General features: G+C 57.7%; 3 protein-coding genes across 4 annotated transcripts; 1 reads left to right on the forward strand and 2 right to left on the reverse strand.

The window, feature by feature from the left end:
• Nucleotides 4,571-7,196, reverse strand: KRTCAP2 (keratinocyte associated protein 2). Its single transcript, XM_018046232.1, is given in 6 exon segments — nucleotides 4,571-4,730; nucleotides 4,967-5,033; nucleotides 6,406-6,469; nucleotides 6,608-6,762; nucleotides 7,102-7,145; nucleotides 7,147-7,196. Coding segments are annotated over 6 exon segments (486 nt in total). The 5' UTR covers nucleotides 7,182-7,196; the 3' UTR covers nucleotides 4,571-4,609.
• Nucleotides 7,259-17,498, forward strand: TRIM46 (tripartite motif containing 46). Of its 2 annotated transcripts, none has more exons than XM_018046230.1 (10): nucleotides 7,259-7,917; nucleotides 9,311-9,572; nucleotides 9,807-10,150; nucleotides 10,805-10,948; nucleotides 11,064-11,159; nucleotides 11,857-12,110; nucleotides 12,600-12,721; nucleotides 13,631-13,933; nucleotides 15,006-15,303; nucleotides 16,338-17,498. In XM_018046230.1, exons 1-10 carry the CDS (start codon nucleotides 7,717-7,719, stop codon nucleotides 16,729-16,731), a joined length of 2,418 nt encoding a protein of 805 aa, XP_017901719.1. In that variant the 5' UTR covers nucleotides 7,259-7,716; the 3' UTR covers nucleotides 16,732-17,498. The 2 variants fall into 2 exon arrangements, with proteins under 2 accessions (XP_017901719.1, XP_017901720.1); XM_018046231.1 differs by lacking the exon at nucleotides 7,259-7,917 and adding an exon at nucleotides 7,988-8,534.
• MUC1 (mucin 1, cell surface associated) lies at nucleotides 19,130-23,972 on the reverse strand. Its single transcript, XM_018046233.1, has 8 exons — nucleotides 23,806-23,972; nucleotides 22,990-23,326; nucleotides 21,326-22,367; nucleotides 21,158-21,213; nucleotides 20,911-21,041; nucleotides 20,641-20,762; nucleotides 20,411-20,560; nucleotides 19,130-19,508 (listed from the first exon to the last, which is right to left on the reverse strand). The coding sequence occupies exons 1-8, from the start codon at nucleotides 23,864-23,866 to the stop codon at nucleotides 19,440-19,442; spliced, it is 1,968 nt and encodes a 655-aa protein (XP_017901722.1). The 5' UTR covers nucleotides 23,867-23,972; the 3' UTR covers nucleotides 19,130-19,439.

The following is a 24,666-nucleotide window of genomic DNA, read 5'->3' on the forward strand; positions in this document are numbered from 1 at the left end:
CATTGGATGAGGGCCAACCACGTTATGGAGGGCAATCTGCTTTACTCAGATTTTAAGTGTAAATCTCATTCAAAAACACCCTCAAGAAACATCGAGTGGGAATTTCCTGGTAGTGCAGTGGTTAGAACGTATCCTTTTCATGGCAGGGGGCACAAGTTCAATCCCTGGTCAGGGAACTAAGATCTCACATGCCACGTGGCATCCCCAAAAAAGGAACATCCAGACTAATGTTTGACCCAATATCCAGGCAATGTGGCCCAACCGGGTTGACATATAAAGTACACAGTAAGAATATCAATCTTATAAGGTTGAGGTAAGTGATAAAATTGAGAATATCTGCAAAGCACTAAGTTGGCTGAAAAGGTCGTGGTTGCTGTCATGTAAGGGACAAAAATGACATTTGTTAAATGCCTAGTGGATTGAGTGCTATGCTAGGCTCTTCCACGTTGTTATTGAATTCCAGTCCTCTTTACCACAATCTGAAGCAGGTATTATCCTCATTTTACAGGTGAGGAATTTAACTCAGCTTGCACAAGGACCCTCAGCTGGTGTCAGAGTGGAGCTAGAACTCAGGTCTGTCTGATTTCAAGACCTGGGCTCTTTCCTACTGTCCCACAGATGTCCAGAACCTGTAGCCGTCTGCGTCAGAAAAAAGGCCTCCATCACAGGGCCTTCGCCCGAGGCTCCACGGTAAAGAATCTGCCTGCAATGCAGGAGACGTAGGAGACTGTTTTAACCCCTGGGTCGGGAAGATCCCCTGGTGAAGGAAATGGCAACCCACTCCAGTATTCTTGCCAGGAGAAGAGTCTGGTAGGCTATAGTCTGTGGGGTCACAAAGAGTCAGACACCACGGAGCATTCACACCCAAGGGCTGGAGATGGGCTGAGAGCAGGAAGGGGAAGGGTCTCCCTGGAGGATGAGCCTAAACCCTCACACAAGCGTACAGGCACTTCAATCCAGAAATTGCTCTGAAGTAGGCTGTCAGCCCTCGTGGCAACTCTTGGCCCAGAACAGGGGTGTGCGGAAAGAGTTTTCTGTGGGGTCTTGACTTGTGGAGAAGAATCTCTTTTCAGTGCCCCCTGATGGTGTGGCTTCAGTCTAAAAGTGGGGGAAACTTCCAGCTTATTTGAGGTGAGGGGAATTCTCAGAGAAGGGCTCCTCACAGCCCATAAGGGCCATTTGGCTCAGGTCTCCTTGTCACACAGGGCCTCAAATTTAGGCTTCGGATGTTACTTCTAGGTGTGGTTTCAGACAGTCTCCCTGTCACTCTCCCACAGAACAGAAAGAAGGATACAGTACACAAGATTTAACTTTTATTATGGAATTTTTTCAAGTACATACAAAAGTAGAAAGAATCTTAATAACTGATATGCCCATTATCATAGAATGTTACATTATAAAGTCAGGTCTGCAGTTCCCTGTGAAGGAAACATCCCAGGTAGGAGAGCTGGAAGGAAGGAGGCCTAGCCCAAGTGCCCAGGGCTGCAGAGGCTGGGGCGAGAATGGGGGGCTCTTCGTGGCTCAGGGAAAGGCGGGGGGAGGGCAGGCCCGCAGCTCTAAAGTCTGCTTCCTGCCCCAGGACAGGAATTTTGCACTTTGCCCTCCACCCCAGGTGATGTGATGCCCAATTCTAGAGCCAATTAGGCAGCTTCTTTGCCAGGGCAGGAACTCAACCAAATACCACTTACACTGCAACCTATGGTGGCCAGTTTGCTCTCAGCCCCCAGGGAGCAGGGAGGTGGGATTTGGGAGCAGGATCTTGGCCTTGCCCCGAGAAACTTAGTCTGCTGGCAGGGAGGCAAAGAAATGTACCTGCGGTGAAGCAATCAAGTGCCACTAACTGCGCCTGCACAAGGGTTCTGGCTATTATTTGCTTAGGAGGCAACCCTGTGAGTGACCCTAAGTCAAGGAGCAGTGTGCACAGGGCAGGCCAGTCTGGAGGTCCCTGAGGGCAGGGCCTCCAGCTTCCCGTTCTTTCCCGGTTCCCACAGTGCCCAGGGCTCCCTCAAGCTACAATGAGTTTCAATACTGGCTTTTGACTGAAACTTTTCCCTTTGTCTCTATCTCTGTCTCTCAGAAGCTCTGTCTCTACCAGTCTCTGGTTCTCTCTTGTTTCCCAACATCCTTCCCCTGGGGAGCAGAGCTTGGGGGTGGGGGGAGGGCCTGGGCAGTGGGAACAGGACTGCGTCCTGTTCTCACCAAGGACAATAAGGTCCGGAAAGGGCTGGAGCCAAGGCCTGGCGCAGACTCCCCCCTCCCTCCCTGCCCTGGGCGCCCCCTTCCCTGCAGACCCTCGACATGCCCTTAAATGCCAGGCATCCCCTCCTGCCAGCGCCAGTCCTAGGGGGGTTCAGCCTCTGCCCGGGCAGGGGAGCCCCCTCGTCTCACCTTCCCACCGCCCTCTTCTTAGGTGGCATCACCTCCTGCCCCCAGGAGTCCATCTCTGGGACAGGAGCCCACCCTGTGTTATTTACTCCTGTTTCCGGAGCAGGCAGCGGGTGTCAGGGCCACGTGTGAGGGAGCAGGAGGAAACATCTGGCTTCCCCCGGTCCTCCAGGGGCGGACCGCCCCTCTCTCCCCTAGGCCTCCAGCCTCCAGGGTGGAGCAGAGCCCCAGGCGTCCTGGGGCCAAGAGGTTAGCACCTTTGCCCTTCTCACCTTCAGATTTCCAGAAGCTCTGATGGCCTCACGCCCCCTTATTTAATGATGGTGTTAGATGGCTGGGATACCCCTGTTAGGGTTAATTGGCAGGTCAGGTGCAGGCAGCCGGCGAGGCACCCCAAGGACAGGCTGGGTGGAGAGCTGATGTCGGCGCCAGCCTGCCTGATAAATGTACCCATTCCCTGAGGAAGGGATCATTATTCCTGGCCACATACTGTCCCTGAGGCCTACGCAGTGGGTGGCAGCAGGTGCCCAGATCCCTTGGCATTGTCCTGACACCTGCTTTAGGCTCCTCCCCAACCTCCAGTAACCTGGCCCCCGCTCTCATCTTGGAAGGTATGGTGCCCCCAGGCGGTCAGATTCCCCACCGTGTCGGTGCTCACTTGGGCTGGCACCTGCCCTTCTGCCCACTCCAGGACAGGGTTTGACAGACTGAGACCTAGAACTAATCCAGCTTCCTGCAGGTCCAGGACCCTCTGGGGGCACCATTTCTTCTCCCCAAGGGTCCCACATATGGTAACCCCCACCCAACCATCACTAGCTAAGTCAAAGCCTAGGGCTACCATTCCTTCTCAGGAAGGCTCTGGTCTCCACTGAACTGTCTTTGCCTCCACTCATAGCCATGAGTAAGGAGACTTGATTCAGGTTTTAGCCAGTCTCTCATGTCCTCCAAAAGTTGGCTTCCACTGGAGAGACTCAGCAAGAACCTTAAGAGCCAGCAGGAACTTTCTAAGCCCTCAATGCCAACTTGCAGGTGAGTGTTGCCAGTCTCCGGGAGGAAGACATGAGCTCGCGGCACCCTCTGCAGGTAACCTGGGCAAACTGCATAGTATTCCCTCAGTCTAGAGACAGAGGTGAAAGGGTCTGGATTCTGGCTACAAATGGGGAGCGTGGGGATGTCTAATCCTGGACCAGAGTTCCTTTGACTCACTTTTTCACCTTCACTGGGTCTCATTCCCTAACTCAGGCACATCGCATGTACTGAATTTTCTGTTCCAGGAGGGCAGGTTCTTTCATTCAACCAACCCTCTAGTCCTCACTGCCCATCACCAGGCTCTCTGGAGAATATCAAGCTGACCAAGGCACAGTAAGCACCCTAAAGCCCACACCACCCAAGAGGGAGGGTGCCTAGGTGCTCCAAAGGACAGACACTCTGGTCAGAGAGGCACTTCTCATGGCACAGCACGGACAAAGACCTGAGAAGTCACATTCCCTCACTTCCACTAAGGCTGGCTCCAAGGTTGGTGGCCTTGTCCCTATCGTTTTATATACTTTGCTATTATAAAAACTTACGATGCTTCCTAGTCCTTTGGCTACCAGACAAGAAAAATATGAAGACACTCAGGCCAAAGAGGATAGAGACAGTGATCAACCTGGGAGTCTTTCTAAATACAGGCATACGTCCATGCTGGAGAACACATAGGTTTAGGAGGGCAACATCAGTAGGAAATTCCCACCTGCAGACTTGGAGCAGAAGGGCAGAGGGCTCGTTTGCTCAGGGTGGAGAGCTGGAATAACAAAGCCCCCAGAGGTGTAAATGGAACCCCACGGACACACGCAGGGGTGAGGGGCCTTTCCCTCCTTTACTCCTCTGTTTCAAGATCTATTCCAGCTCCGATGAGCAGGCCTTCCTGCACTGCAGTCTTCACCTCTTTTCCCAAAGGGCAAGACTGCAGATCATTCTCACGCTTTTCCTCTATGAGACTCTTACACAAGCATACGCCACTCCAGCGCCTGGCAAAGTGCCTGGCACTGATGGCACTCAATAAACAGCTGGTAAAAATGAACCTTGGAGGAAGGAAAGCTCCTCCATCCCCAAGGACTGAAAGCAGCAGGTGCCCATCTGCCCCAGCATTCTGCACACACCCATGTACACTCATGGGCAGGAGAGGCCTACAGCGTATCACAGCTCAGAGCTACAAAGAATCAACTTTATTAGACATTCAGGGTCAATTTCTCTTTTTGCCCTTGCCCGTAACCTTGGCTGGTGTGAGGACTGGAGCTGTCGCCTGGTACAGAGTGGAAGAGATCTTGTTGATGTAGTACAGACCAACCATGGAGAAGATGAAGCTACAGGGTGAAGAAAAACAGTCATGGCATTAGTGGGCATGCTGCTAGCCTGGTGCCTCCTACAGCAGACACCAGCATGAGGGAAAGAATCTAGGCTCAGCTTTAGGAAAATGGGGAAGGGGACAGGAGGGAGAACAGAGCAGGAGGGAGGTATGGGGAAGTCTGGAACCATCACAGGAGGGTCAAGTGCCAAAGGGCAGGATGCTACACCCTTTATCCAGCTGTCAGGCACTTACCAAGTGGTGACACAGACTCTGTGGATGAGCCCTGATGCAAAGAGAGCCAACAGGAGGCAGAGGAGAACTGGGGAGGCAAAAGGTGACAAGAAGGGTGGTGGTCAGAATGGAAACACCAGGCATTCATATGTAGGGTCTAGGAGAAATCTGGGGCTCTCTGAATCTTGGGGGACCTGCTTAGAGAGGTTAAGGCATGACAGCAGGGGGACATCAGATGGCCTTATCGATACCCAGGACATGGAAGTACCAGATGCATTCTCATTTCCAGCTCTGCCCCAAATACCACCTAACTTTCCTATCCTGGCTTGCCTCCATAAAAGGAAAGATGACAGCAGAGTCTGAAGGGTAAGGCCTGCTTGCATTTGAGGAAGAGGGTCACGGCCTTTTCAACAGAAGCCCGCCAAAGGGGATCAATTCACTAAACTGACTGGCCAGTGCTGCAACTGAGGGCCTCACTCCCTGGACATTAAGTGGAGAGCAGAGTGTCTGGACACACACCCATGGGGGCAGAAAAGGGTCTCCAGACAGCTAGAGTAGGACTGGAGAGAAGGTGGGAGGGCAGATACCAAGGGCAATCCCACCTGCCCAGCTGAGGAGGGCAGGTGAAGAGGGCCAAGCAGCTTGCCCCACGACAGAGGCTTCTTTCAGAAGAAAATGAAGCCAATACACACAGAAAGAAAACCTAACAGAGAGATGTTCTGAAGCTGCTGTATGGAAGGAGCTCTGAAAGCCTGCAGAGGGGCCAGGTGAAGAGGGCAAGAGGTAAGGAGGGTGAAGAAATGAGGGCCACAGTGACAGGTGAAGGCTTCACAGGAGATGGCATCTGCTATCAATTTGGGGCATGTGGCATCCTTAGGTGATCTGGCCTTGACGCCTAATTTGCTTTATGAACTTAATTCTCCATACGTAACTAAATCATCAATTCTTGATTACATGAGCAATAACAAGGATCCTTTCAAATGGAAAACAATCTAACAGTTACTCTACTTTGGTGAGGATTCCTGCTGACACAGAAAGCTGGTGTATCTAATACTTTAGGCTCTTCACAATCATCTCAAACAAATACAATTCACTAGTATTGGGTCCATGTCACCTTGGAACCCTTCAATGAATTTGGCCCTTCTTTTTCTGGTGGAAATAAAGAACACCCTCCTTGGATATATTCATTACAGGCCCAGACCTGCCTATTCCCTCAAACCTTCCCCGGAAACTGGCCAGAAAGTAAATGAGTTTCTTGCTCTCAGAAGCCCTTTCTCCTAGCTCCAATTCCAGGAATAAAAAGTACTGTATCCAAAAGTATCAGTCTTAGTACACATGGTTCCTCCTCCTCAACAACCTTTACTGTCTAAGCACCTGGGAGTTCAGCACAGTGTTGGAGGAGATTAAAGCTGAGGGTTACAAGAAAGGGTTCAAATACTCAACCTCCAATTTTCACTTACTCTCAGGGAAGATCTTTGCTTGGAATCCTTTGCCAAAGACAAGATTCTCCAGATTATTGAAGGCCTGGGTTGAGGGAGTTAAGGTGTCGGTCGTGCCATGCGGGCTGAGATGTGTGGGTTAACGGGAAGGGTACAAGCCTGCGTGACCCTCCACCCTTCCTACCCTCAAACAACTCTGCCCACTCCCCCGCAGAGAGGATACAGTGAGAGAGAAAACGAAAAGGCCGGAACCAAGCAGGCCGCCCTGGATGGTGAGCCACTCAGTGGAGGCCAGCTGGCGACTGTACATCTGCATCCCAGCGAAGAGCAGAAGGGACAGGAGGGAGGACAGCGCCAGCGACGTGCCTGTACCCACCACTGGAGCGGGGGAGAGGAGAGACGGAGTCAGGCCCAGCCCTCCCCGCAGGAGCCGCAGGCAGATTCAGCAGGCCCGGGAGCTCGAGAGCCCGATCACTTCCAAGCACTCCGGGGACTGCAGCCACCCTCCCCAACTCCCCACACCTCGCGGCGACCCCCCAGGAATTCCTCACCTCTGGACGCCCCGAACCCTCCCGCCCCGTGGAAATGCCCATCGCCTGGAACCCAGGACACGTCAGGTCTGTGGGGAGAGGACCAGGAAAGCTGGTCCGCCCAACTCCGACCCCCACTAGTCCGCCCGGGTTGGGGGAGTAGAGGGGATCCCGTTGGTCCCGTTACCCATCATGCCCTGCCCTTGGGTCCAATCCGTGCTTCTGTCCAGGAGGCGAGCCGAACCGGGGACGATTGGCTGTGCGCATGCGTCAGGCCCTAACGTGGCCTTGTTTCTCCCTTACGCCTTCCTCTTTCTCCCCCTCAGAGCCTGACTGCAGCGCCCTCTTCCTGCAGGGAGGAAATATTGCGTCCAGGAGCATCCTTGGCCACCACCCTGGTTTCCGGCTCTTCCCCGCACCCAGAGCATCTGCTGCCTCTCAGTGCAAGCTGCACTTAACTCTTCAAGTCACCGGGCCCGTGGACTGCTTCTGTCTTCTTTGTCAATTATGTCAGCCTGTTCTTCAAAACTAACCCCCCCATGAACACTGCCTTGATATCTTCCGTGGACTCTTGCCCAAACCAAAATCTAATCCTTCCATCCTGGAATCTATCTTTCTCTAAAACTATCCTTCTGCTTTCTATGAGTAAGATTAGAAGCCAGTGAAGAATTTGAACATAAGAAATGGCTCCCCCTCAAATACCATTCCACGTTACCTAACTACTGCCCCGCTACCCGACCGCCTGCTGAGAACCACGTGGGGAAAACTCTTTCCCACCTCCTACCTCGACGGGCGCTGTTAGATGCTGGTCCCTGGAGCATGCGCAGTGACATCTCACCCTCACCCCTCCCCACATCCCCACCCGGCTCCTGCATTAAGCCCGGGGTTCGCAGCCGCAGCCGGGATCGGGCACCCGGGGGCGGGCGGGCATGCTAGGGCCATGGCTGAGGGTGAGGATATGCAGACCTTCACTTCTATCATGGATGCACTGGTCCGCATCAGTGTGAGTTAAGGTGGGGTCGAGGGGAAGGGGAGGGGGAGCATAGGGGTCTGGGGCAGGCCGGGATCTCGAGCAGGTGGGGGTCCCGCAAGATGCTGGGATGTAGCCAGGGGGGTGTCGATGGCAGAAAGGACTGGGAGGATCGGGATGCAGGTATGAGAGGGTAATCCCGGGGGCAGCCCGGAGGTGAATGCCGTGAAGGCGTCCATCTGCTAGGGTGTAAGGAACATGGAGCTGCCTGGATACAGCGGGTGGCTCGGGGTAGCCTCCAGCCGTGCACCGAGGTTGGGGTTGCAGGGCAACGGGGCTATGCTATGAGGAAGGGGCGTGAGTGAGACTGGGTATTTTCCAAGAAAACTGAGAACAGGTCGGGGGCAAGGAAGGAGCCGCACCACGGTGCAGTTCCCAAATTGGACCCCTTCACGAGACCCCACCCCACCGCACCCCCACTCAGGGCTGCCTCCGAGCCTGCGGTTGTCATGGCAACCCGTGCCCGGCTCTCCCAGGGGCGGTGCCAACCCTGCTCCCCCCCACCACTTCCTTCCCCCTCCCTCCCTGTCCCTCCCTCCTTTGTGTCAGCTGCGCCCCTGACCGGGATGGCTGCGAAGAGAGGGACCAAGGTGAGGTGTGGGGGTGGGGCATAGCCTGAGGACCCCCGCCACCGAAAAAGGGAGGGGTACTTCCGGTGGGGAGGGGCAAATAGAGGCGCGCCCGTTTCTACCCTACCTTGGGAGGGGTTTCGACAGGCCGGGTTATGCCTGAGGTGGTAGCAGGAGAGCCGGATGGTGGGGGGCAAAATGGTATCGGTTAGGAGATGCCAGATGGGTTAGTGGTGAGCAATGGAGGTGAAGGCGGCTGCAGGCCGGAGCCACCGCAGGAGGACAGACAGGGTGAGCAGGAGGATGGAGAGAGCCTGGTTATAAGAAGTCACGCGGGGGAGGAGGGGAATGGGGATGCCAGGGAAGCGGGGAGGGGGGGCGGTTGGTGGGGGGCCTCTGCACAGAGCTGCAGAATGGGCGGTGTCCTTGAGAGATGTGCCTGGGGCAGGCTGCCGGGAGATGGGGGGATGGGGGCAAAGGCCAGGTGAGAGGGCTGTAGGTCCGGCTGAGACTAGGACAGGGGGTGGGGCTTGAGACTGGGGGAGACCTGAGCTCCAGCCATCTCTCCTCCTTAGGTATGTAGCTCTGCAGGAGGGAAGCCTGCTGGAGACAGGGAGTTGGAAGGCCTGTGAACCAGGCCAAGGCTGATGCTGGAGAAAAATCCATCGCTTGTCGGGTCCCTTGTAGTTTTTCTTCCTCATTTCCAAGAACCCTTGGGTCTTTAAATGCAGTTGAGGTGCCTGTTGAGATATACCCAGGTGTCCAAGCTCTGATCCAACCTCCTGGTCCCTCCACAGACGAGCATGAAGAACATGGAGAAGGAACTGCTGTGCCCAGTGTGTCAAGAAATGTATAAGCAGCCACTGGTGCTGCCCTGTACCCACAACGTGTGCCAGGCCTGTGCCCGGGAGGTCCTGGGCCAGCAGGGCTACATAGGCCATGGTGGGGACCCCAGCTCCGAGCCCACTTCTCCTGCCTCCACCCCATCCACCCGAAGCCCTCGCCTCTCCCGCAGAACTCTCCCCAAACCAGACCGCTTGGATCGGCTGCTCAAGTCAGGTGGGGCTGGTACCCATGGGGTTGGGATGGGGATGCTGGGATGTCCATCAGGAAGATGGAAGGGGTCCATCCCTGGCCAGGGGCACCTGTGTGTTTTTCAAGGGGTACTGCCCATCCAGGCTCTGCTAAGAGCTGAGCTCTGGCACAATGAAAATTAATTATTTAATTGAGCAGACTTCCCCCACCGTGAGCCAGCTGTGATTTTCACCTCCCTACTTCCTGGCCCGTCCACAGGCTTTGGGACATACCCCGGGCGGAAGCGAGGTGCTCTGCACCCCCAGGTGATCATGTTCCCGTGCCCAGCCTGCCAGGGTGATGTGGAGCTGGGGGAGCGGGGCTTGGCAGGGCTTTTCCGGAACCTGACCCTGGAGCGTGTGGTGGAGCGGTACCGCCAGAGTGTGAGTGTGGGTGGCGCCATCCTGTGCCAGCTGTGCAAGCCCCCGCCACTAGAGGCCACCAAGGGCTGTACCGAGTGCCGCGCCACCTTCTGCAACGAGTGCTTCAAGCTCTTCCATCCCTGGGGCACCCAGAAGGCCCAGCATGAACCCACCCTGCCCACCCTCTCCTTTCGCCCCAAGGTGAGCCAGCCTTTGCAGGGCCTGGGAAGCGGGGGGAGGGCATGGTGGTGCTGGGTGGGAGGGCATGCCCGGCACTGTAGGCTTCCAAAAGGAGGTGGCCACAGGTTTGCCATTGCCAAACTCCTTTTTCTGTAACAATAGAGGCACTGGACAAACCTTTGAACATCTTTGAGCCTCCGTCTCATCTGCTGAATGAGGCTTGTAATATATCTGCCCTGCAATCTCCATACCTGCAGGGTTGATGGGAGGATCCTTGAGATAATGTTTGTGAAAGTTATTTAAATACACTGAAAAGGTCTATCAGGTATTCATTCATTGAACAAATATTTATCAAGTACCTGTGTGCCTGGTGCTATCCCAGGTGTTGGGGCTAGAGCAGTAAACAAGATAGACATGGCTAATTATTAACCATTATTGTTATTACCACATGTAGAGGAAGGGAGGAGCAAGGCTAATAGCTGGCGGTCTGCAGGAAAGGCTCTCCTTGATTGCCAGGGCATACCAGCAGGTGGCACCATGGAGCACCGCGTCTAAACTCCCCTCCACCAGCTTGGGTCCGGTCCAGGGGAGGACGGGCAGGGAACTGACCTGTGGTAGGTCAGCACCCTTACACACACCATTGGCTGACTATTTCCTTGCTGTTTCTGTCCCTAGGGACTAATGTGCCCAGATCACAAGGAAGAGGTAACCCATTACTGCAAGACGTGCCAACGACTGGTGTGCCAGCTCTGCCGTGTGCGGCGCACCCACAGTGGCCACAAAATCACGCCAGTGGTCAGCGCCTACCAGGCCCTCAAGGTGAGGACCCTGCCTCATTCAACGCCAGGACTGCCTACACCCACACCTGCTCACATCTGCTCTGCTGGCTTCCTCAGGGCCAGGTGTGATGCCCACCTCTTTCTTTTCCCCTCAGGACAAGCTGACAAAGAGCCTGACATACATCCTGGGAAACCAGGACACAGTGCAGACCCAGATCTGTGAGCTGGAGGAGACCGTGAGGCACACGGAGGTGAGGGAGGGCACGGAGGTGGGCCCTGGGCCCTGCCTGGCAGTGGGAGCAGGAAGGGGGTGGAGGTGGGTACAGCCCAATCACCTGGCTGCAAACTCAGGAAGCCTGTGTGGGGTCCATGGATGTGTCAAGGCTCTGGTTAAACTAGGTTGTCAGAAATGGCAGTGTCCCAGGCCAGGCGGTACCCAATGCCACAGTGGAGACAGGGTGTCTATCACCTGGGAGAGGGAGAGCTTGAAAAGCCCCAGGGATGGAGCTCAGATGCCCTCAGGCTCAGCTGCCTGCTGGGGATGGCACACATCCTTGGACCAAGGAGGGTGAGGCGATGGCTCTGATACCTTTTGCCAGATTGCTTGAATCAGCTGACGTGGGGAAGGGCGATAAGGATGGCACAGATGCTGGTGGACGTTAGTGCGGTCCAGGTGGATATTAGTGTAGTCATGGCCTCTTTTATTTGGGGGAGTCCTCAAGGAGTCAGGATCAAGTTGTGGGCCTCCAGAAAGATTAACACAAATGGTCAGGATTTGAGCCCATGTGGGTGTACAGGAGGCCGTGGAGCCATGAGCCTGGTCCCATTTGAATGGGTAGGTAGGATTTCCCCAGATCCTTTGTGATCCTAGCCATGGTGTGGTGCCCCAGGAGGCTGGAGCAGATGCAGCCTTCAAGAAGGAGGCAGTCAGTGTTGCTCTCTGGACAGGTGAGTGGTCAGCAAGCCAAGGAGGAGGTGTCCCAGCTGGTGCGGGGCCTGGGGGCTGTGCTGGAGGAGAAGCGGGTGTCGCTGCTTCAGGCCATTGAGGAGTGCCAGCAGGAACGGCTGGCCCGTCTCGGCGCCCAGATCCAGGAGCACCGGAGCCTGCTGGACGGCTCAGGTCTGGTGGGCTACGCTCAGGAGGTTCTTAAAGAAACAGACCAGCCTTGCTTTGTGCAAGCAGCAAAACAACTGCACAGCAGGTACTCGGGGGGCAGGGCCCAGGGTCACAGGCTCCTGCAGGGCCGGGGCATCGTGGGTGTAGCCCACGTATCAGGCAGTGTCGAGAGTCTTGCCCGGCGGAGAGCTGGGCTCTGAGGACTTTTCACCAGGCCAAATGGATACCAGCTCTTGCCCAAAGGGACAGGGAAGAGACCCATAGCCGATACCAAAGCTCTAGGGCCAGACACGGCAGAATCAAGGGGAAGGGCGGCGGCCCAGACAGCAGTGCCTGACCCTTGGCGGTGTTGGTCGCTCCGTCCTGTCCGACTTATTGTGACACCACAGACTGTAGCCTGCCAGGCTCCTCTGTCCTTGGGATTCTCCAGGCAAGAATACTGGAGTGGATTGCCATTCCCTTCTCCAGAGGATCTTCCTGACCCAGGGATGGAACCCAGGTCTTCTGCATTGCGGGCAGATTCTTTACCGCCTGAGCTACAGGGAAGTCTGACCCTTGCCTGCCCCCATCCCAGGATTGCCCGAGCCACAGAGGCCCTCCAGACATTCCGGCCAGCTGCCAGCTCCTCCTTCCGCCATTGCCAGCTGGATGTGGGGCGTGAGATGAAGCTGCTGACAGAGCTTAATTTCCTGCGAGGTGAGGAGATGGCCAGGCCCCATGTCCAATTAGAGCCTTCCGCCCTTCCTCCCCAGCAGCGGGCCCGGGGGGCAGTGCCCACCAGGGAACTAACTCCCAAGCCTCCCGCCCGGCCTGGCCAGCCGTCCTGCCCACCCAGCCCACCCGGCCACCCCGTCCCACCGCGCTCAGCGCTGCTTCTCCCTCTCTTTGTTTGTAGGCTGTGGCCACCGCGGACTCTGCTCCGGAGCACCCCAGGCAAGTCAGCGGCCCTGCCCTGGGGGTCCTGCCCCCTCTGCCAGGTCCCCTGCCCTGCCCTGCCACTCCCACGCAGCCTGGCCCCCCACCCATGGCTTCCTTCTCTTTCCTGCCCTAACCAGACCGCCTCCACCATCCTCTTCCCTGACCCTTAATCCTGGCCTTTCCGACTTTTTGTCCTTATGACCTTTGCCCTCCAGGCTTTCCTTCTCTCCCCCTGACCCCTCCTGTGCCATCATGCTTGGGCTGGCCCTCCGCCCCCATTTTCTGCCTTGCTGCCTCTCCTCGCATCCGTCTCCCATGCAGTTTCCTCTTCCCGTTCAGTGCCCTCTTGCCTGGGTGGGCTCCAGTGGCCGTTACCTGCCTTTCCCTGGGGCTCCTCTGTATTCATAGACTAAAAAGGGTCGTAGAAAGAAAGGACAACACGTGATCTCATACCTTCATTTGACAGAGGAGGAAACTGAGGCCCAGATCGAGGGAGTGGCAGCCCAGCACTGGCATCAGGCCACCTGCCTCTTCTTTTCCCGCGCCCAGGGCCCAGACAGGCGTCTCCCCAGATCCCTCTCACTCGCACTCACCCCCCCGGCTCCCGCTGCTTTCCCTTTTCCCGCCCACCCTCCACACCATGCCCCTGGCCAGGCCGTGACTGACCCCCGCTGTCTCTTCCAACAGTGCCCGAGGCTCCGGTCATCGACACCCAGCGCACCTTTGCCTACGACCAGATCTTCCTCTGCTGGCGGCTGCCCCCCCACTCACCACCTGCCTGGCACTACACCATTGAGTTCCGACGCACTGATGTGCCGGCCCAGCCAGGCCCCACCCGCTGGCAGCGGCGGGAGGAGGTGAGGGGTACCAGCGCCCTGCTGGAGAACCCCGACACAGGCTCTGTGTATGTGCTGCGTGTCCGCGGCTGCAACAAGGCCGGCTACGGCGAGTACAGCGAGGACGTGCATCTGCACACTCCGCCCGCGCCCGGTGAGTGGGCCCTGGGTGCCTGGGACCCAGGCACAGACAGCTGCTGCTGGGCAGGCCCTATAGAGACAGCATAACACACTGGGTCATCCTCACTAGCTCTGGAGCCAGACTGCCTGGGTTCAAATCCCAGCTCTGCCTTTTACCAGTAGTGTGGCTTTGGGTGAGTTATTCACCCTCTCTGAACCTATAGTTCCTCCTCTGTAGGTATAGTAACAACACCTACCCCATAGCCTTGTTGTGAGAATTAGGTGACTTGCTAATGTGTAAAGTCTTAGCTGAGAGTTTGAGCTGGTGGCTCAGAGGTTAAAGCATCTGCCTGCAATGCAGGAGACCTGGGTTCGATCCCTCGGTTGGGAAGATCCCCTGGAGAAGGAAATGGCAACCCACTCCAGTATTCTTGCCTGGAGATTCCCATGGACTGAGGAGCCTGGTGGGCTACAGTCCATGGGGTCACAAAGAGTCGGACACAACTGAGCGACTTCACTTTCACTTTTCAAGGGCTCAATAGGGCTTCCCTGGTGACTCAGATGGTAAAGAATCTGCCTGCAATGCAGGAGACCTGGGTTGGGAAGACTTCCTGGAGGAGGGTGTGGCAACACACTCCAGTATTCTTGCCTGGAGGATCCCATGGACTGAGGAGCCTGGCGGGCTATAGTCGATGGGGTCACAAAGAGTCGGACACAACTGAGCGACTAACCCCAGCACAGCACCAGGGCTCAATAAATGTTGGTCAAGTGACTCTCCAGAAAATAGCGGAGGCTCTGGAGTATAGGCATAACAGAGGAGGCAGCCAGAGCGAGTCAGCTGGGGCCGGGAGACTGGTTTCCATGCCCACTAGCCATCACTAAAACTCTTCCTGGGGTCCCATGCCCACTTGGGATGCCCTTTCTTCTTCCCTTATGCTCCCCACTCCAGCTTTCCAGGCCCTGTTCCCAAGAGCCCCCTGCTGTCCCTTGGCAACCTGTTCTGTGTTCTGAAATCTCCCAGTGTCTCGTGCTGACACCTCGAGGTCCCCAGTGCCAGTGTTTATCCCTGAAGTCCTTCCTTCTGTCTCAACCCTCCCCTACTCCAGTCCTGCACTTCTTCCTGGATGGCCGCTGGGGCACAAGCCGAGAGCGGCTGGCCATCAGCAAGGACCAGCGAGCGGTGAGGAGTGTGCCAGGGCTGCCCCTGCTGCTGGCTGCCGAGCGGCTGCTGACGGGCTGCCACCTGAGCGTGGACGTGGTCCTGGGCGATGTGGCTGTGACCCAGGGCCGCAGCTACTGGGCCTGCGCCGTAGACCCAGCCTCCTACTTGGTCAAGGTGGGCGTCGGGCTGGAGAGCAAGCTTCAGGAAAGCTTCCAGGGTGCCCCCGACGTGATCAGCCCCAGGTCAGGCCCCTCTGGGAGGTATGGGGTTCTGGGGATCTGGGTGGGGGAGCTGGGAACACACGGGGTTGACGAGGGGACCACACACTTGCTGGGATGGAGCTGGAAGGAAATCAGGAGGAAATAACATGAGCCAGGCTGGAGGCACTGTGGTCAGGAGAAGTGTGGGCTCCGTGAAAGCGTTTTGGAGGTTGATCTTTGGAGTGACTGGGGAAAGGGGCAATAGGAAAGGAAGCCATCTCCACTCCCCACCATCTGTCACTCAGGCTAACACACCATCTCGCCAAGTCTCCGTGCCCTTTCTCCCTCACACCCCTTTGGCAACATCTTTTCACCACAAAGCTTTTTCTCTCCAGTACTGCCTTCCCCCACACCTTGTCTCAGCCTCCTCAAAATCTTCCCTTAAACTTTCCATCTCCATACCCTCTCATCCCCAGCATCCTCTTTTTCAGCCACCCACACATGCTCTTCTTCCCCCTCAACACTCTATCCCTCAATACCCCATTTCTTCACAAGCGGCTTCTCTTCAACATCAGTTCCCTCATAAACCTGTGATCCCCAACCTGCATCCCTGCAACATCCTTCATCTAAGACACTGACCCGCCCTCATCTCTCTCCCAGCATCCCCCTTCCCAGCATGTTTTCTCTGCTCTCGCCTCTCCCCACCGCTAACCCCTCATCCTTCCAAGATTCTCTAACCCTCAAAACTCTCTCCCAGCATGATATCCCAGTGCCATTTTCTTCGCCACTTGCCTGCATTGGAGGCACTGCCTTTCTTCAGTGTGCCTGAGCGATACCCTGTCTCTCCTCCCCTTCCCCCACCCCTCTGGCCAGTGTGCTTGCCTTTCCCCAGTCTCACCGAACCAAACCCCCAGCCTTACATTATAACGCCCGTCTCTTCAATGTGTTCTCTTCTCAATGCCCCCAAATCCTTGGAACTGCTTGCTCCCCGACATTCCATCCTCCCAACATCTCAGCCCTTGGGTACCATCTACCCCACCCCCCGACATTCTTCTACCCAACATGCATTCCTGCAGGTACGACCCGGACAGTGGGCACGACAGCGGTGCCGAGGATGCCACCGTGGAGGCATCGCCACCCTTCGCTTTCCTGACCATCGGCATGGGCAAGATCCTGCTGGGGGCCGGGGCCAGCGCGAATGCGGGGCTGACAGGCAGGGACGGCCCAGCGGCCAGCTGCACAGTGCCCCTGCCGCCCCGCCTGGGCATCTGCCTGGACTACGAGCGGGGTCGCGTTTCCTTCCTGGATGCCGTGTCCTTCCGAGGGCTCCTGGAGTGCCCCCTGGACTGCTCGGGACCTGTGTGCCCTGCCTTTTGCTTCATCGGGGGTGGCGCAGTGCAGCTACAGGAGCCCGTGGGCACTAAGCCGGAGAGGAAGGTCACCATTGGGGGCTTCGCCAAGCTGGACTGACCCTACCGGGCCCCTGCTGGGCCCTGGCCCTCCACACCTCCTGAAGCCGGGTCATCTCTCTGGCAGCTTCTCCCTCAAGCTCTTCCTCCCACGTGGTCCTGTCCCTTCCCCTATCTGTCTTCCCAGGGCCTTTCTTGACCAAGGGACTTTCCTCTGCTCACCTCTCTGGATGTCCCCCATTCTCCCTATTGCCTGTTAATCCAGGTTCCCACACCCACCACGTCTCTGCCCCATGCCCTGCCCTTGGCATCTTGCCCAAATCATGGAGAGAGCCCCTACCCCACCCCTGCCCTACCCCTGCCCTGTGCTCCTCCCCAGGCTGATTGGGAGGGAAGGCACCCGGAACACTGGGCATGCTCCCCAGCTCTGCCCTCCGCCCTGCAAAGCTCCCTGCCCCATCCATGCTGAACTGCAGCCTTGGGGCAGAGAGGCTTTTTGGCTGGACAGTGCCCAGGCACTCTTTGGTGAGGGAAAGGGACCCTCTCATCCTGCTTTATTTATTTGGGTCCCTGTACCCCCAGCCGCATGCCTTTTATCCCCCTCTTCTCCCCCTTGCATGCTTTAACCTGTCCCGCACCCATGCCAACGTGCCAAGTCTCCCTTGGGGTCCCAGCTGAGGTTGAGCGTCCCCACTGGGTTGGGCCTGGCAAGGCCTCTGGTGCCTGCTGCTGCCCCCCTGCGGTGAGCACTGCTAGGCCTGTGCCAAGCAACAGCTGTTATTTTCATGGTTTATAAACAATAAACTGTGATGCCAGGCCTTCCTGTGATGTCTGCCTTCCCGGAGCCTATTCCTCTTAGCTTCTGTGCTGGATGTGGCAGGCCAAGGGGATGGAGGGTTCCCTGCTATTTCTTAGAGCAGGGGTGCGCGATGGAGCTGGTGCCTGCGGGAAGGAGGTCCCCAAGCCCTGTACTCTCCAGTCTTCTGCCAGACCTGTGCCCAGCCCAGGTCCAAACTGACTATGGCTGCCAGGGGGCACATCGCTCTGGTGCTGCCCGCCCTCCCACCACCACCACCCCACCCCCATGGGGCGTCTGGGCGGAGCCCTGCAGGAATGCGACTTAGGGTGCCCAAAGAGAGCAGAGGCTCCTGGCACAAGGCCTTTCTGTGTTCCCCCATTTCTTGGATTATAGGAAACAGCCTTCATTCAGCCTCCATGACCTTCCCTGAGTTCCAAGGGGCAGATTCAAGCAATTGTTAATTAGGGAAAGGAGGGAATGGGAGACCAGAGAGAAACAAACGATCGAGAACAGTCTTGAGCAACACCCTGTTTCCCCATCAATGGATATTCACAATATCTTTGAGCTGTTTTGTAGAAACGGATATCCCCTGCAGGTGGGAAAAGTTAAAGATGGGACCCCAGAGCAGCTGGTCCTGAAGGTCGATGATGCTGAATTCCAGTTACCTCACCACCAACCCATCAGAAAAATGTCCATGAGCTGATCATGTGCTCTTTGAGCAATTACTGTAAATCTTCTCCAATTTGGGACATATGGTTTAGAGGGCATTTGCCCACTGTGGCCGCCTTCACCTGGCAACACAATAAAGCTATTCTTTTCTACTTCACCTAAAACTCTGTCTCAGAGATTCAATTCAGTCCCGGTGCACAGAGAAGCTGAGCTTTTGGCATCAGTGCGTCAGTCAGGGAGTGTGTGCGTGCTCAGTCATGTTTGACTCTGTGACCCCAAGGACTGTAGCCCGCCAGGCTCCTCCACCCATAGAATTTCCCAGGCAAGAATACTGGAGTGGGTTGCCATTTCCTTCTCCAGGGGATCTTCCCAACCCAGGGATCGAACCTGAGTCTTGTATCTCCTACACTGGCAGGCCGGTTCTTTACCACCGAGCCATCTGGGAAGTCTTTGACATCAGAACCAGAACTATTTCCCCACCCCTGGGGCACCAGGTAGTAGACCCCAGAGCCAGTAGGCAGGTGGGGCAGTCTGGCACCAGGCCCTGGATCTGACACGGACCTTATCGTGGCCCTGTTGACTCTGCTGCCTTAGGACTTACTTCACACCCGGACAGCTAAGAATAGAGCCGCCTGAGGGCACCATGCCAAGGGGAGAGGAGGGCGCGGGAGTGAAATCCAGGCCTGGGGATAGGGGCGAGCCCGGCTCTCAGGCCGGCAGAGCTGGGTCATGCTGGCTGCTGGAGCCTCAGGCTTTTGTTTCCTCCTTCCTCGTGCGCTGCTGGCCATGCAGGACAGGCGATAGGAGTCCGTCCGCCTGCACTCCAATGCCATCTCCTCTCCAGCCTCCTGCTTCTCAAATGAACCCCGCTCCTCTGGCCTTCTCTTCCCCTCCTCTCCCAGAGGTCTCTTCCAGACGCCCCCGCCCCTCGCCACACACACACACATTTTGACTGCCCCTCACCCATCCACAAGTCACAGACAACAGATCAGAAGCTGGTAGTGGGCGGGGAGGAGGCCCGCGTTTTATTCAGCAATGTTCACGTTCCCACTCCCGTTTCCAAGCACTCCAGCCAGTCTTCCTGGGAGCCGCTGCCTCCGACATGTCCCCAGGGGCTCAGGTGGGCTTCACCAGGGCTAAGATGGTTTAGGGGACTTGATGGGTCCTGTGAGGGAGGCTGTGAGCAGCCCACCTGAATGCCCAGTTCACTAGCCCGGAACAGAGCTGGGGGCGGGGGTCCCCAGAAGTGAAGAATTCCAGGGAGGCAGCCAGTACTGGCTGGACTCTCAGCAGACGTGTCCCTACAAGTTCGCGGAAGTGGCTGCCAGGTTTGTATAAGAGAGGTTGCTGCCACCGTTGCCTGCAGAAACCTAGGTAGGGGCAGAAGAGATCCAGGATGAGCGGCAGAGGCTTTCCTGGGACAACCTTCCTCCCTGGGGTCCCTGGATGGCACCCCAGGATGGGTTGAATGGTCCAGGAGCCTGACTAGCTTTCAAAGGGTTAATCTGGAGAGAGCACCTGCTGGTCACCACCACCAGCCAGATGACTGTAAACAGGGCCACTCCCCCTCCTCCTCCTGCTCCCTCCCCTCCCCTTGGCTCTCAGCACCCCCTGCTTTCCCCTCCTGCCACTCTCTCCCTCCATTCTCTGCTCCCCCAGCCCAAGGAGGTGTACACGTTTCTGCAAAACTGGAAGAAGGAAGTCCCCAGACAGAGGAAAAGTCAGGAAAAGGAAACTCTCCCTTCCCCCACTTGGAGTGGCCTTTCAGCCCCAGATGGCAAAGTAATTATTTACTAGGTCACGGAGGGAGGGAAAGGCAGAAAGAAGGAAGAGGGGATCTATGCCTCCCTAGCTTGCACCCAGGCTCACCTGGCTTGGTAAAACTTCTTTCCCAGTTCAGAGACCCCCTTCTCCCCACCAGCCTTTCCCAATCTACCCTCCATTCTTAGGAGACAAGCTGGGACAAGGTGCTCCTTCCATGAAGGGTTCCCCTGGGTGCAGTGCCCCATTCATGCCACCTCTGGGCATCCCAGTTTAGTTGAGCTGTGAATGCTCTTCTGGGGGTGCTGGTTGTGGGGGGCACACCCTCCTGAGGTCCCCCTTTTTCCCTAAGCCTTTCCCACAGAACCCCTCTGACCTCCACCCCAGCCTTGTCAAGTCACGGCTTATTTCATGTCACCTCTTCTACGTTCTTTGGGTCTTCCCAGTACACTTTCAAAACCACTGCCCAGACAAAGCCCTTTCGCCCCACCGCTGCCCCCACCTCCCTCACCTCCTCATAGGGGCTCCGTTTGGTACTGCCAGGGGGCACAAAGCGCCCATGGGTGTGGTAGGCAGAGTACTCGCTCATAGGATGGTAGGCATCTAGGGTTGGAAAGATGTCCAGCTGCTCACATTTCTTTCGTCCGCACTGACACACAACCTGGGGAGACAGGAGGTTATGGGGGCGCGCGGCTCCTTCCAGCAGGGGGACTCTGTCAGGGCTGGGGACTGGGCACTCACCAGGGCAATGAGATAGATGATGGCCAGCGCAACCAGAACGCAGACCAGCACCAGCAGGGCAATGCCCCAGCCAGGCACCCCAGATGCAGACGGGGCAGAGGAAGGAAACTGGGCATCGCGCACTGAAAGGAAAGCAGTGGTCAGAGCAGTCTCCCAAAGGAGGTGGCTCTCCCCCTACCAGCTCCAAGAGAAAAAGCAGGGACCCAGATGCCGGAGAGAGAGGGTCCCAGGCACGGTGGTGCTGGCTGGCAGCTGGGGGAGAGGACTCACCACTAACTCCACTGATGGTCAGGCTATAATTGGCTGCGTGTGCTTTAAGCTGACTGAACTGTGCCTTCACCAACTCGGCAGTGGTGCCCTCTCGGAAGGCCAGAGTTAAGTCTACCACCACAGATCCTGGCCTGGTTACAAAGAAATGGGGAACTCAGCCATGGGCCCCAGTTTCTGGGTCAGTACACCCTCCCCACAGTCATGACAACATTCGCCAGTCCCACAGAGTCCACACCCAGAACTGTACCTGAACTTGATCTCTGAGAGGCCCAGAAAATCCCTCTGTTTATAAGTCTGCAAAATCTGGGGTGAGAGGGAAAGGTCTAAGATTTGATGCAAGTGCCTCAAAGAGTTCTGAAGGCTGCTTCGGGGGTGAGGGGTGGGGGTGCGTGTTAGAGGAAAGGCAGCTACTCACCACATCCAAAATGCTTCTCTTCAGCTCCTGATAGTAGCTGGTTTGGGGATTTTCCAGGGAAGAGTTAAACTGGAGGTTTATAATGCGAAAAGACAGGAAGAACAGGGAGACCTGAACAGACAGCTGCTGAGAAGTCTCAGCATGGGAGGCGGTGGGAAGCGCTGTGCGAGGGCTGGTGCTGTGGCCGGCAGCAGTGGGGGCGGTTTCAGAGCTGGGGACTGAGGATGGAGTGCCCTTGCTGACTGGGGTCGTGGTAGCCCTGGATGAGGTGCCCCTGTGTGCTGAAGTGACCATGGAGCTCGACGTAGAGCTGGTGGTCACGGACGAGATGTCACTGCTGGTTGGGGATGAGGCGGCGTGCTGACCTGGAGAGGCAGCCGGGCTCGGGGCAGGGCTGCTGGTTGGGGTCGAGGCGCCGTCGCGGCCTGGAGAGGCAGCCGGGCTCGGGGCAGGGCTGCTGGTTGGGGTCGAGGCGCCGTCGTGGTCTGGAGAGGCAGCCGGGCTCGGGACAGGGCTGCTGATTGCAGTTGAGGCGCCTTCGTGGTCTGGAGAGGCAGCCGGGCTCGGGGCAGGGCTGCTGGTTGGGGTCGAGGCGCCGTCGTGGTCTGGAGAGGCAGCCGGGCTCGGGGCAGGGCTGCTGATTGCAGTTGAGGCGCCTTCGTGGTCTGGAGAGGCAGCCGGGCTCAGGGCAGGGCTGCTGGTTGGGGTCGAGGCGCCGTCGTGGTCTGGAGAGGCAGCCGGGCTCGGGACAGGGCTGCTGATTGCAGTTGAGGCGCCGTCGTGGTCTGGAGAGGCAGCCGGGCTCGGGGCAGGGCTGCTGGTTGGGGTCGAGGCGCCGTCGCGGCCTGGAGAGGCAGCCGGGCTCGGGGCAGGGCTGCTGGTTGGGGTCGAGGCGCCGTCGCGGCCTGGAGAGGCAGCCGGGCTCGGGACAGGGCTGCTGGTTGGGGTCGAGGCGCCGTCGTGGTCTGGAGAGGCAGCCGGGCTCGGGACAGGGCTGCTGGTTGGGGTCGAGGCGCCGTCGTGGTCTGGAGAGGCAGCCGGGCTCGGGGCAGGGCTGCTGGATTGGCAGTTGAGGCGCCGTCGTGGTCTGGAGAGGCAGCCGGGCTCGGGGCAGGGCTGCTGATTGGGGTCGAGGCGCCGTCGTGGTCTGGAGAGGCAGCCGGGCTCGGGGCAGGGCTGCTGGTTGGGGTCGAGGCGCCGTCGCGGCCTGGAGAGGCAGCCGGGCTCGGGGCAGGGCTGCTGGTTGGGGTCGAGGCGCCGTCGCGGCCTGGAGAGGCAGCCGGGCTCGGGGCAGGGCTGCTGATTGCAGTTGAGGCGCCGTCGTGGTCTGGAGAGGCAGCCGGGCTCGGGACAGGGCTGCTGGTTGGGGTCGAGGCGCCGTCGTGGTCTGGAGAGGCAGCCGGGCTCGGGGCAGGGCTGCTGATTGCAGTTGAGGCGCCGTCGTGGTCTGGAGAGGCAGCCGGGCTCGGGGCAGGGCTGCTGATTGGGGTCGAGGCGCCGTCGTGGTCTGGAGAGGCAGCCGGGCTCGGGGCAGGGCTGCTGGTTGGGGTCGAGGCGCCGTCGTGGTCTGGAGAGGCAGCCGGGCTCGGGCAGGGCTGCTGATTGGTTGGGCGTCGTGGTCTGGAGAGGCCGGGGCCGTCGTGGCCTGGAGAGGCAGCCGGGGCTCGGGAGCAGGGCTGCTGGTTGGGGTCGAGGCGCCGTCGTGGCCTGGAGAGGCAGCCGGGCTCGGGGCAGGGCTGCTGGTTGGGGTCGAGGCGCCGTCGTGGCCTGGAGAGGCAGCCGGGCTCGGGGCAGGGCTGCTGGTTGGAGATGAGGCCCCATCGCGGCCTGGAGAGGTAGTCAGGGTTGGGGCAGGGCTGCCGGTTCTTAGTAAGGTGGTGGTTGTGCTCCAAGAAGTTTCCTTAGTGGGACTGGACGTTGGGCTGCTTTTTGTACTGGAAACTTGTACAGTACTGCTGGGGCTTGTGGGGACAGAGGCTGTCAGCACAGTGACATTGGCAACTGTAAGAAATCGGGGTTACAGAGTATGGTTGGGGGAAATTTCAGCATAAGGAGAAAATACATTCTCTGGCATCTGGCGAAGTAATGCCAAGAGGATATGGGGAGTGGGCCCCTGAGTCAGCTCTCTTTCTCCTTCCCAGCTGGCAACCTCCGTCTCTCTTCCCATATCTGTCTGCTCCTGGACTGTGGGCTTTCCCACTCCTAAGATTTTCCTCTCCCGATTCCACCCCCAACCCCTCCAGACTTCTCTTCAGGACACTCGCCTGCTCCTGGCACCCACTGTCCTCCAGGTGTGCGTGTGGGGTCTCTCCTCAGGTTTCCCTTAGCCTCACTCCTTTATTCTTTCTTCTGGCAGAAACTAGGCCACCCCTGTCTGCAACTTCTGCCTCTTGGATGCCATCTCCCAGGAAGCAAAACCCACAGAAAGCTGGGAAGACCACAGGAGCAGGGCAGCCCCCTCCCCGCCTTGCGCCCCTCACCTGTAAGCACTTGGAACAGCAGCAGCAGGGAGAGGAAAGGGGCCTGGATGTCCGGTGTCATGGTGGTGGCGGAGCGGTGGGGAGGGGACAGAACAAACTCGGGCCGGAGCTGCCCACGAGGTGGAGCGGACACAGGCGCCTGCTGCTTTATACCGGTCCCCCGCCTGCCCTAGGCTCAGCCAGAGCAGGTGACAGGTGACAAAGCTCCACCCCCTCCCCCTTTCCCTACCTCCAACCTCTTCCTCCTCCTCCCCAACCATTTCTGGCCCCTCAAATAAGGTATGTGGGCTTCAATCACTCAACTCCCTGACAACCTGTTTGTTTTCTAACTGGCCTCCCCCCTTTCACCAACCACTCCCTGGCTCCAGAAGGTGGTGGAGGAAGTCTGGAACCTGACCTGGGTCCCCATGGTCCTATTTTAGCCCCAGGACAACAGCCTTGGTGAGACGAGTAACAGAGAAATTGGACTAGGTCAAAGTCCTAGCCCAGGGCCGGCATTGCGGGTCCTCCACACCATTGTCCCATTCTCACTGGGTCGCTTGGAGTCCCACTCTGGGGGCTGAGAAAGGAGCGGAAGGCTCGACAATGCGTAAACTCGGTGCTAGTTTTGGACCCCTTCCTCCCACTACTTCCCGGATAGCCCCACCCTTCTAACCTCTCCCTGTCCAGTTCTAAACACGGTTCTACCCCGAAACCCACAGTCCCCGCCCCTGCCGGACTTTCCAGCAGCCCAAGTTCCTTCCTTGACTTTCTCTCGAGAAGGGGGCGGGGGAAGAAATTTCCACTTAGCGAAGTACGAAACTCCACCAAACCCTAGGGTCTTTCCTTTCCCCGAATCCACCAGGTAGCGGAGGCTCGCTG

The sequence above is a fragment of the Capra hircus genome, chromosome 3 (assembly GCF_001704415.2).
Source record: "Capra hircus breed San Clemente chromosome 3, ASM170441v1, whole genome shotgun sequence".
Taxonomy (NCBI): Eukaryota; Metazoa; Chordata; class Mammalia; order Artiodactyla; family Bovidae; genus Capra; species Capra hircus.

Bases quoted from the DNA above. Each gene is read 5' to 3' on its own strand.
- TRIM46 (XM_018046230.1), top strand. From the start codon at position 7,717: ATGCTGGTCCCTGGAGCATGCGCAGTGACATCTCACCCTCACCCCTCC. The intron at 10,151-10,804 runs GTGAGCCAGCCT...TTCTGTCCCTAG, and splicing joins CCCTCTCCTTTCGCCCCAAG to GGACTAATGTGCCCAGATCA. The intron at 12,722-13,630 runs GTGAGGAGATGG...CTCTTCCAACAG, and splicing joins AGAGCTTAATTTCCTGCGAG to TGCCCGAGGCTCCGGTCATC.
- MUC1 (XM_018046233.1), bottom strand. From the start codon at position 23,866: ATGACACCGGACATCCAGGCCCCTTTCCTCTCCCTGCTGCTGCTGTTC. The intron at 21,214-21,325 runs GTGAGTAGCTGC...CTCTCACCCCAG, and splicing joins AGAGAAGCATTTTGGATGTG to ATTTTGCAGACTTATAAACA. The intron at 21,042-21,157 runs GTACAGTTCTGG...CTTTGTAACCAG, and splicing joins CTCTCAGAGATCAAGTTCAG to GCCAGGATCTGTGGTGGTAG.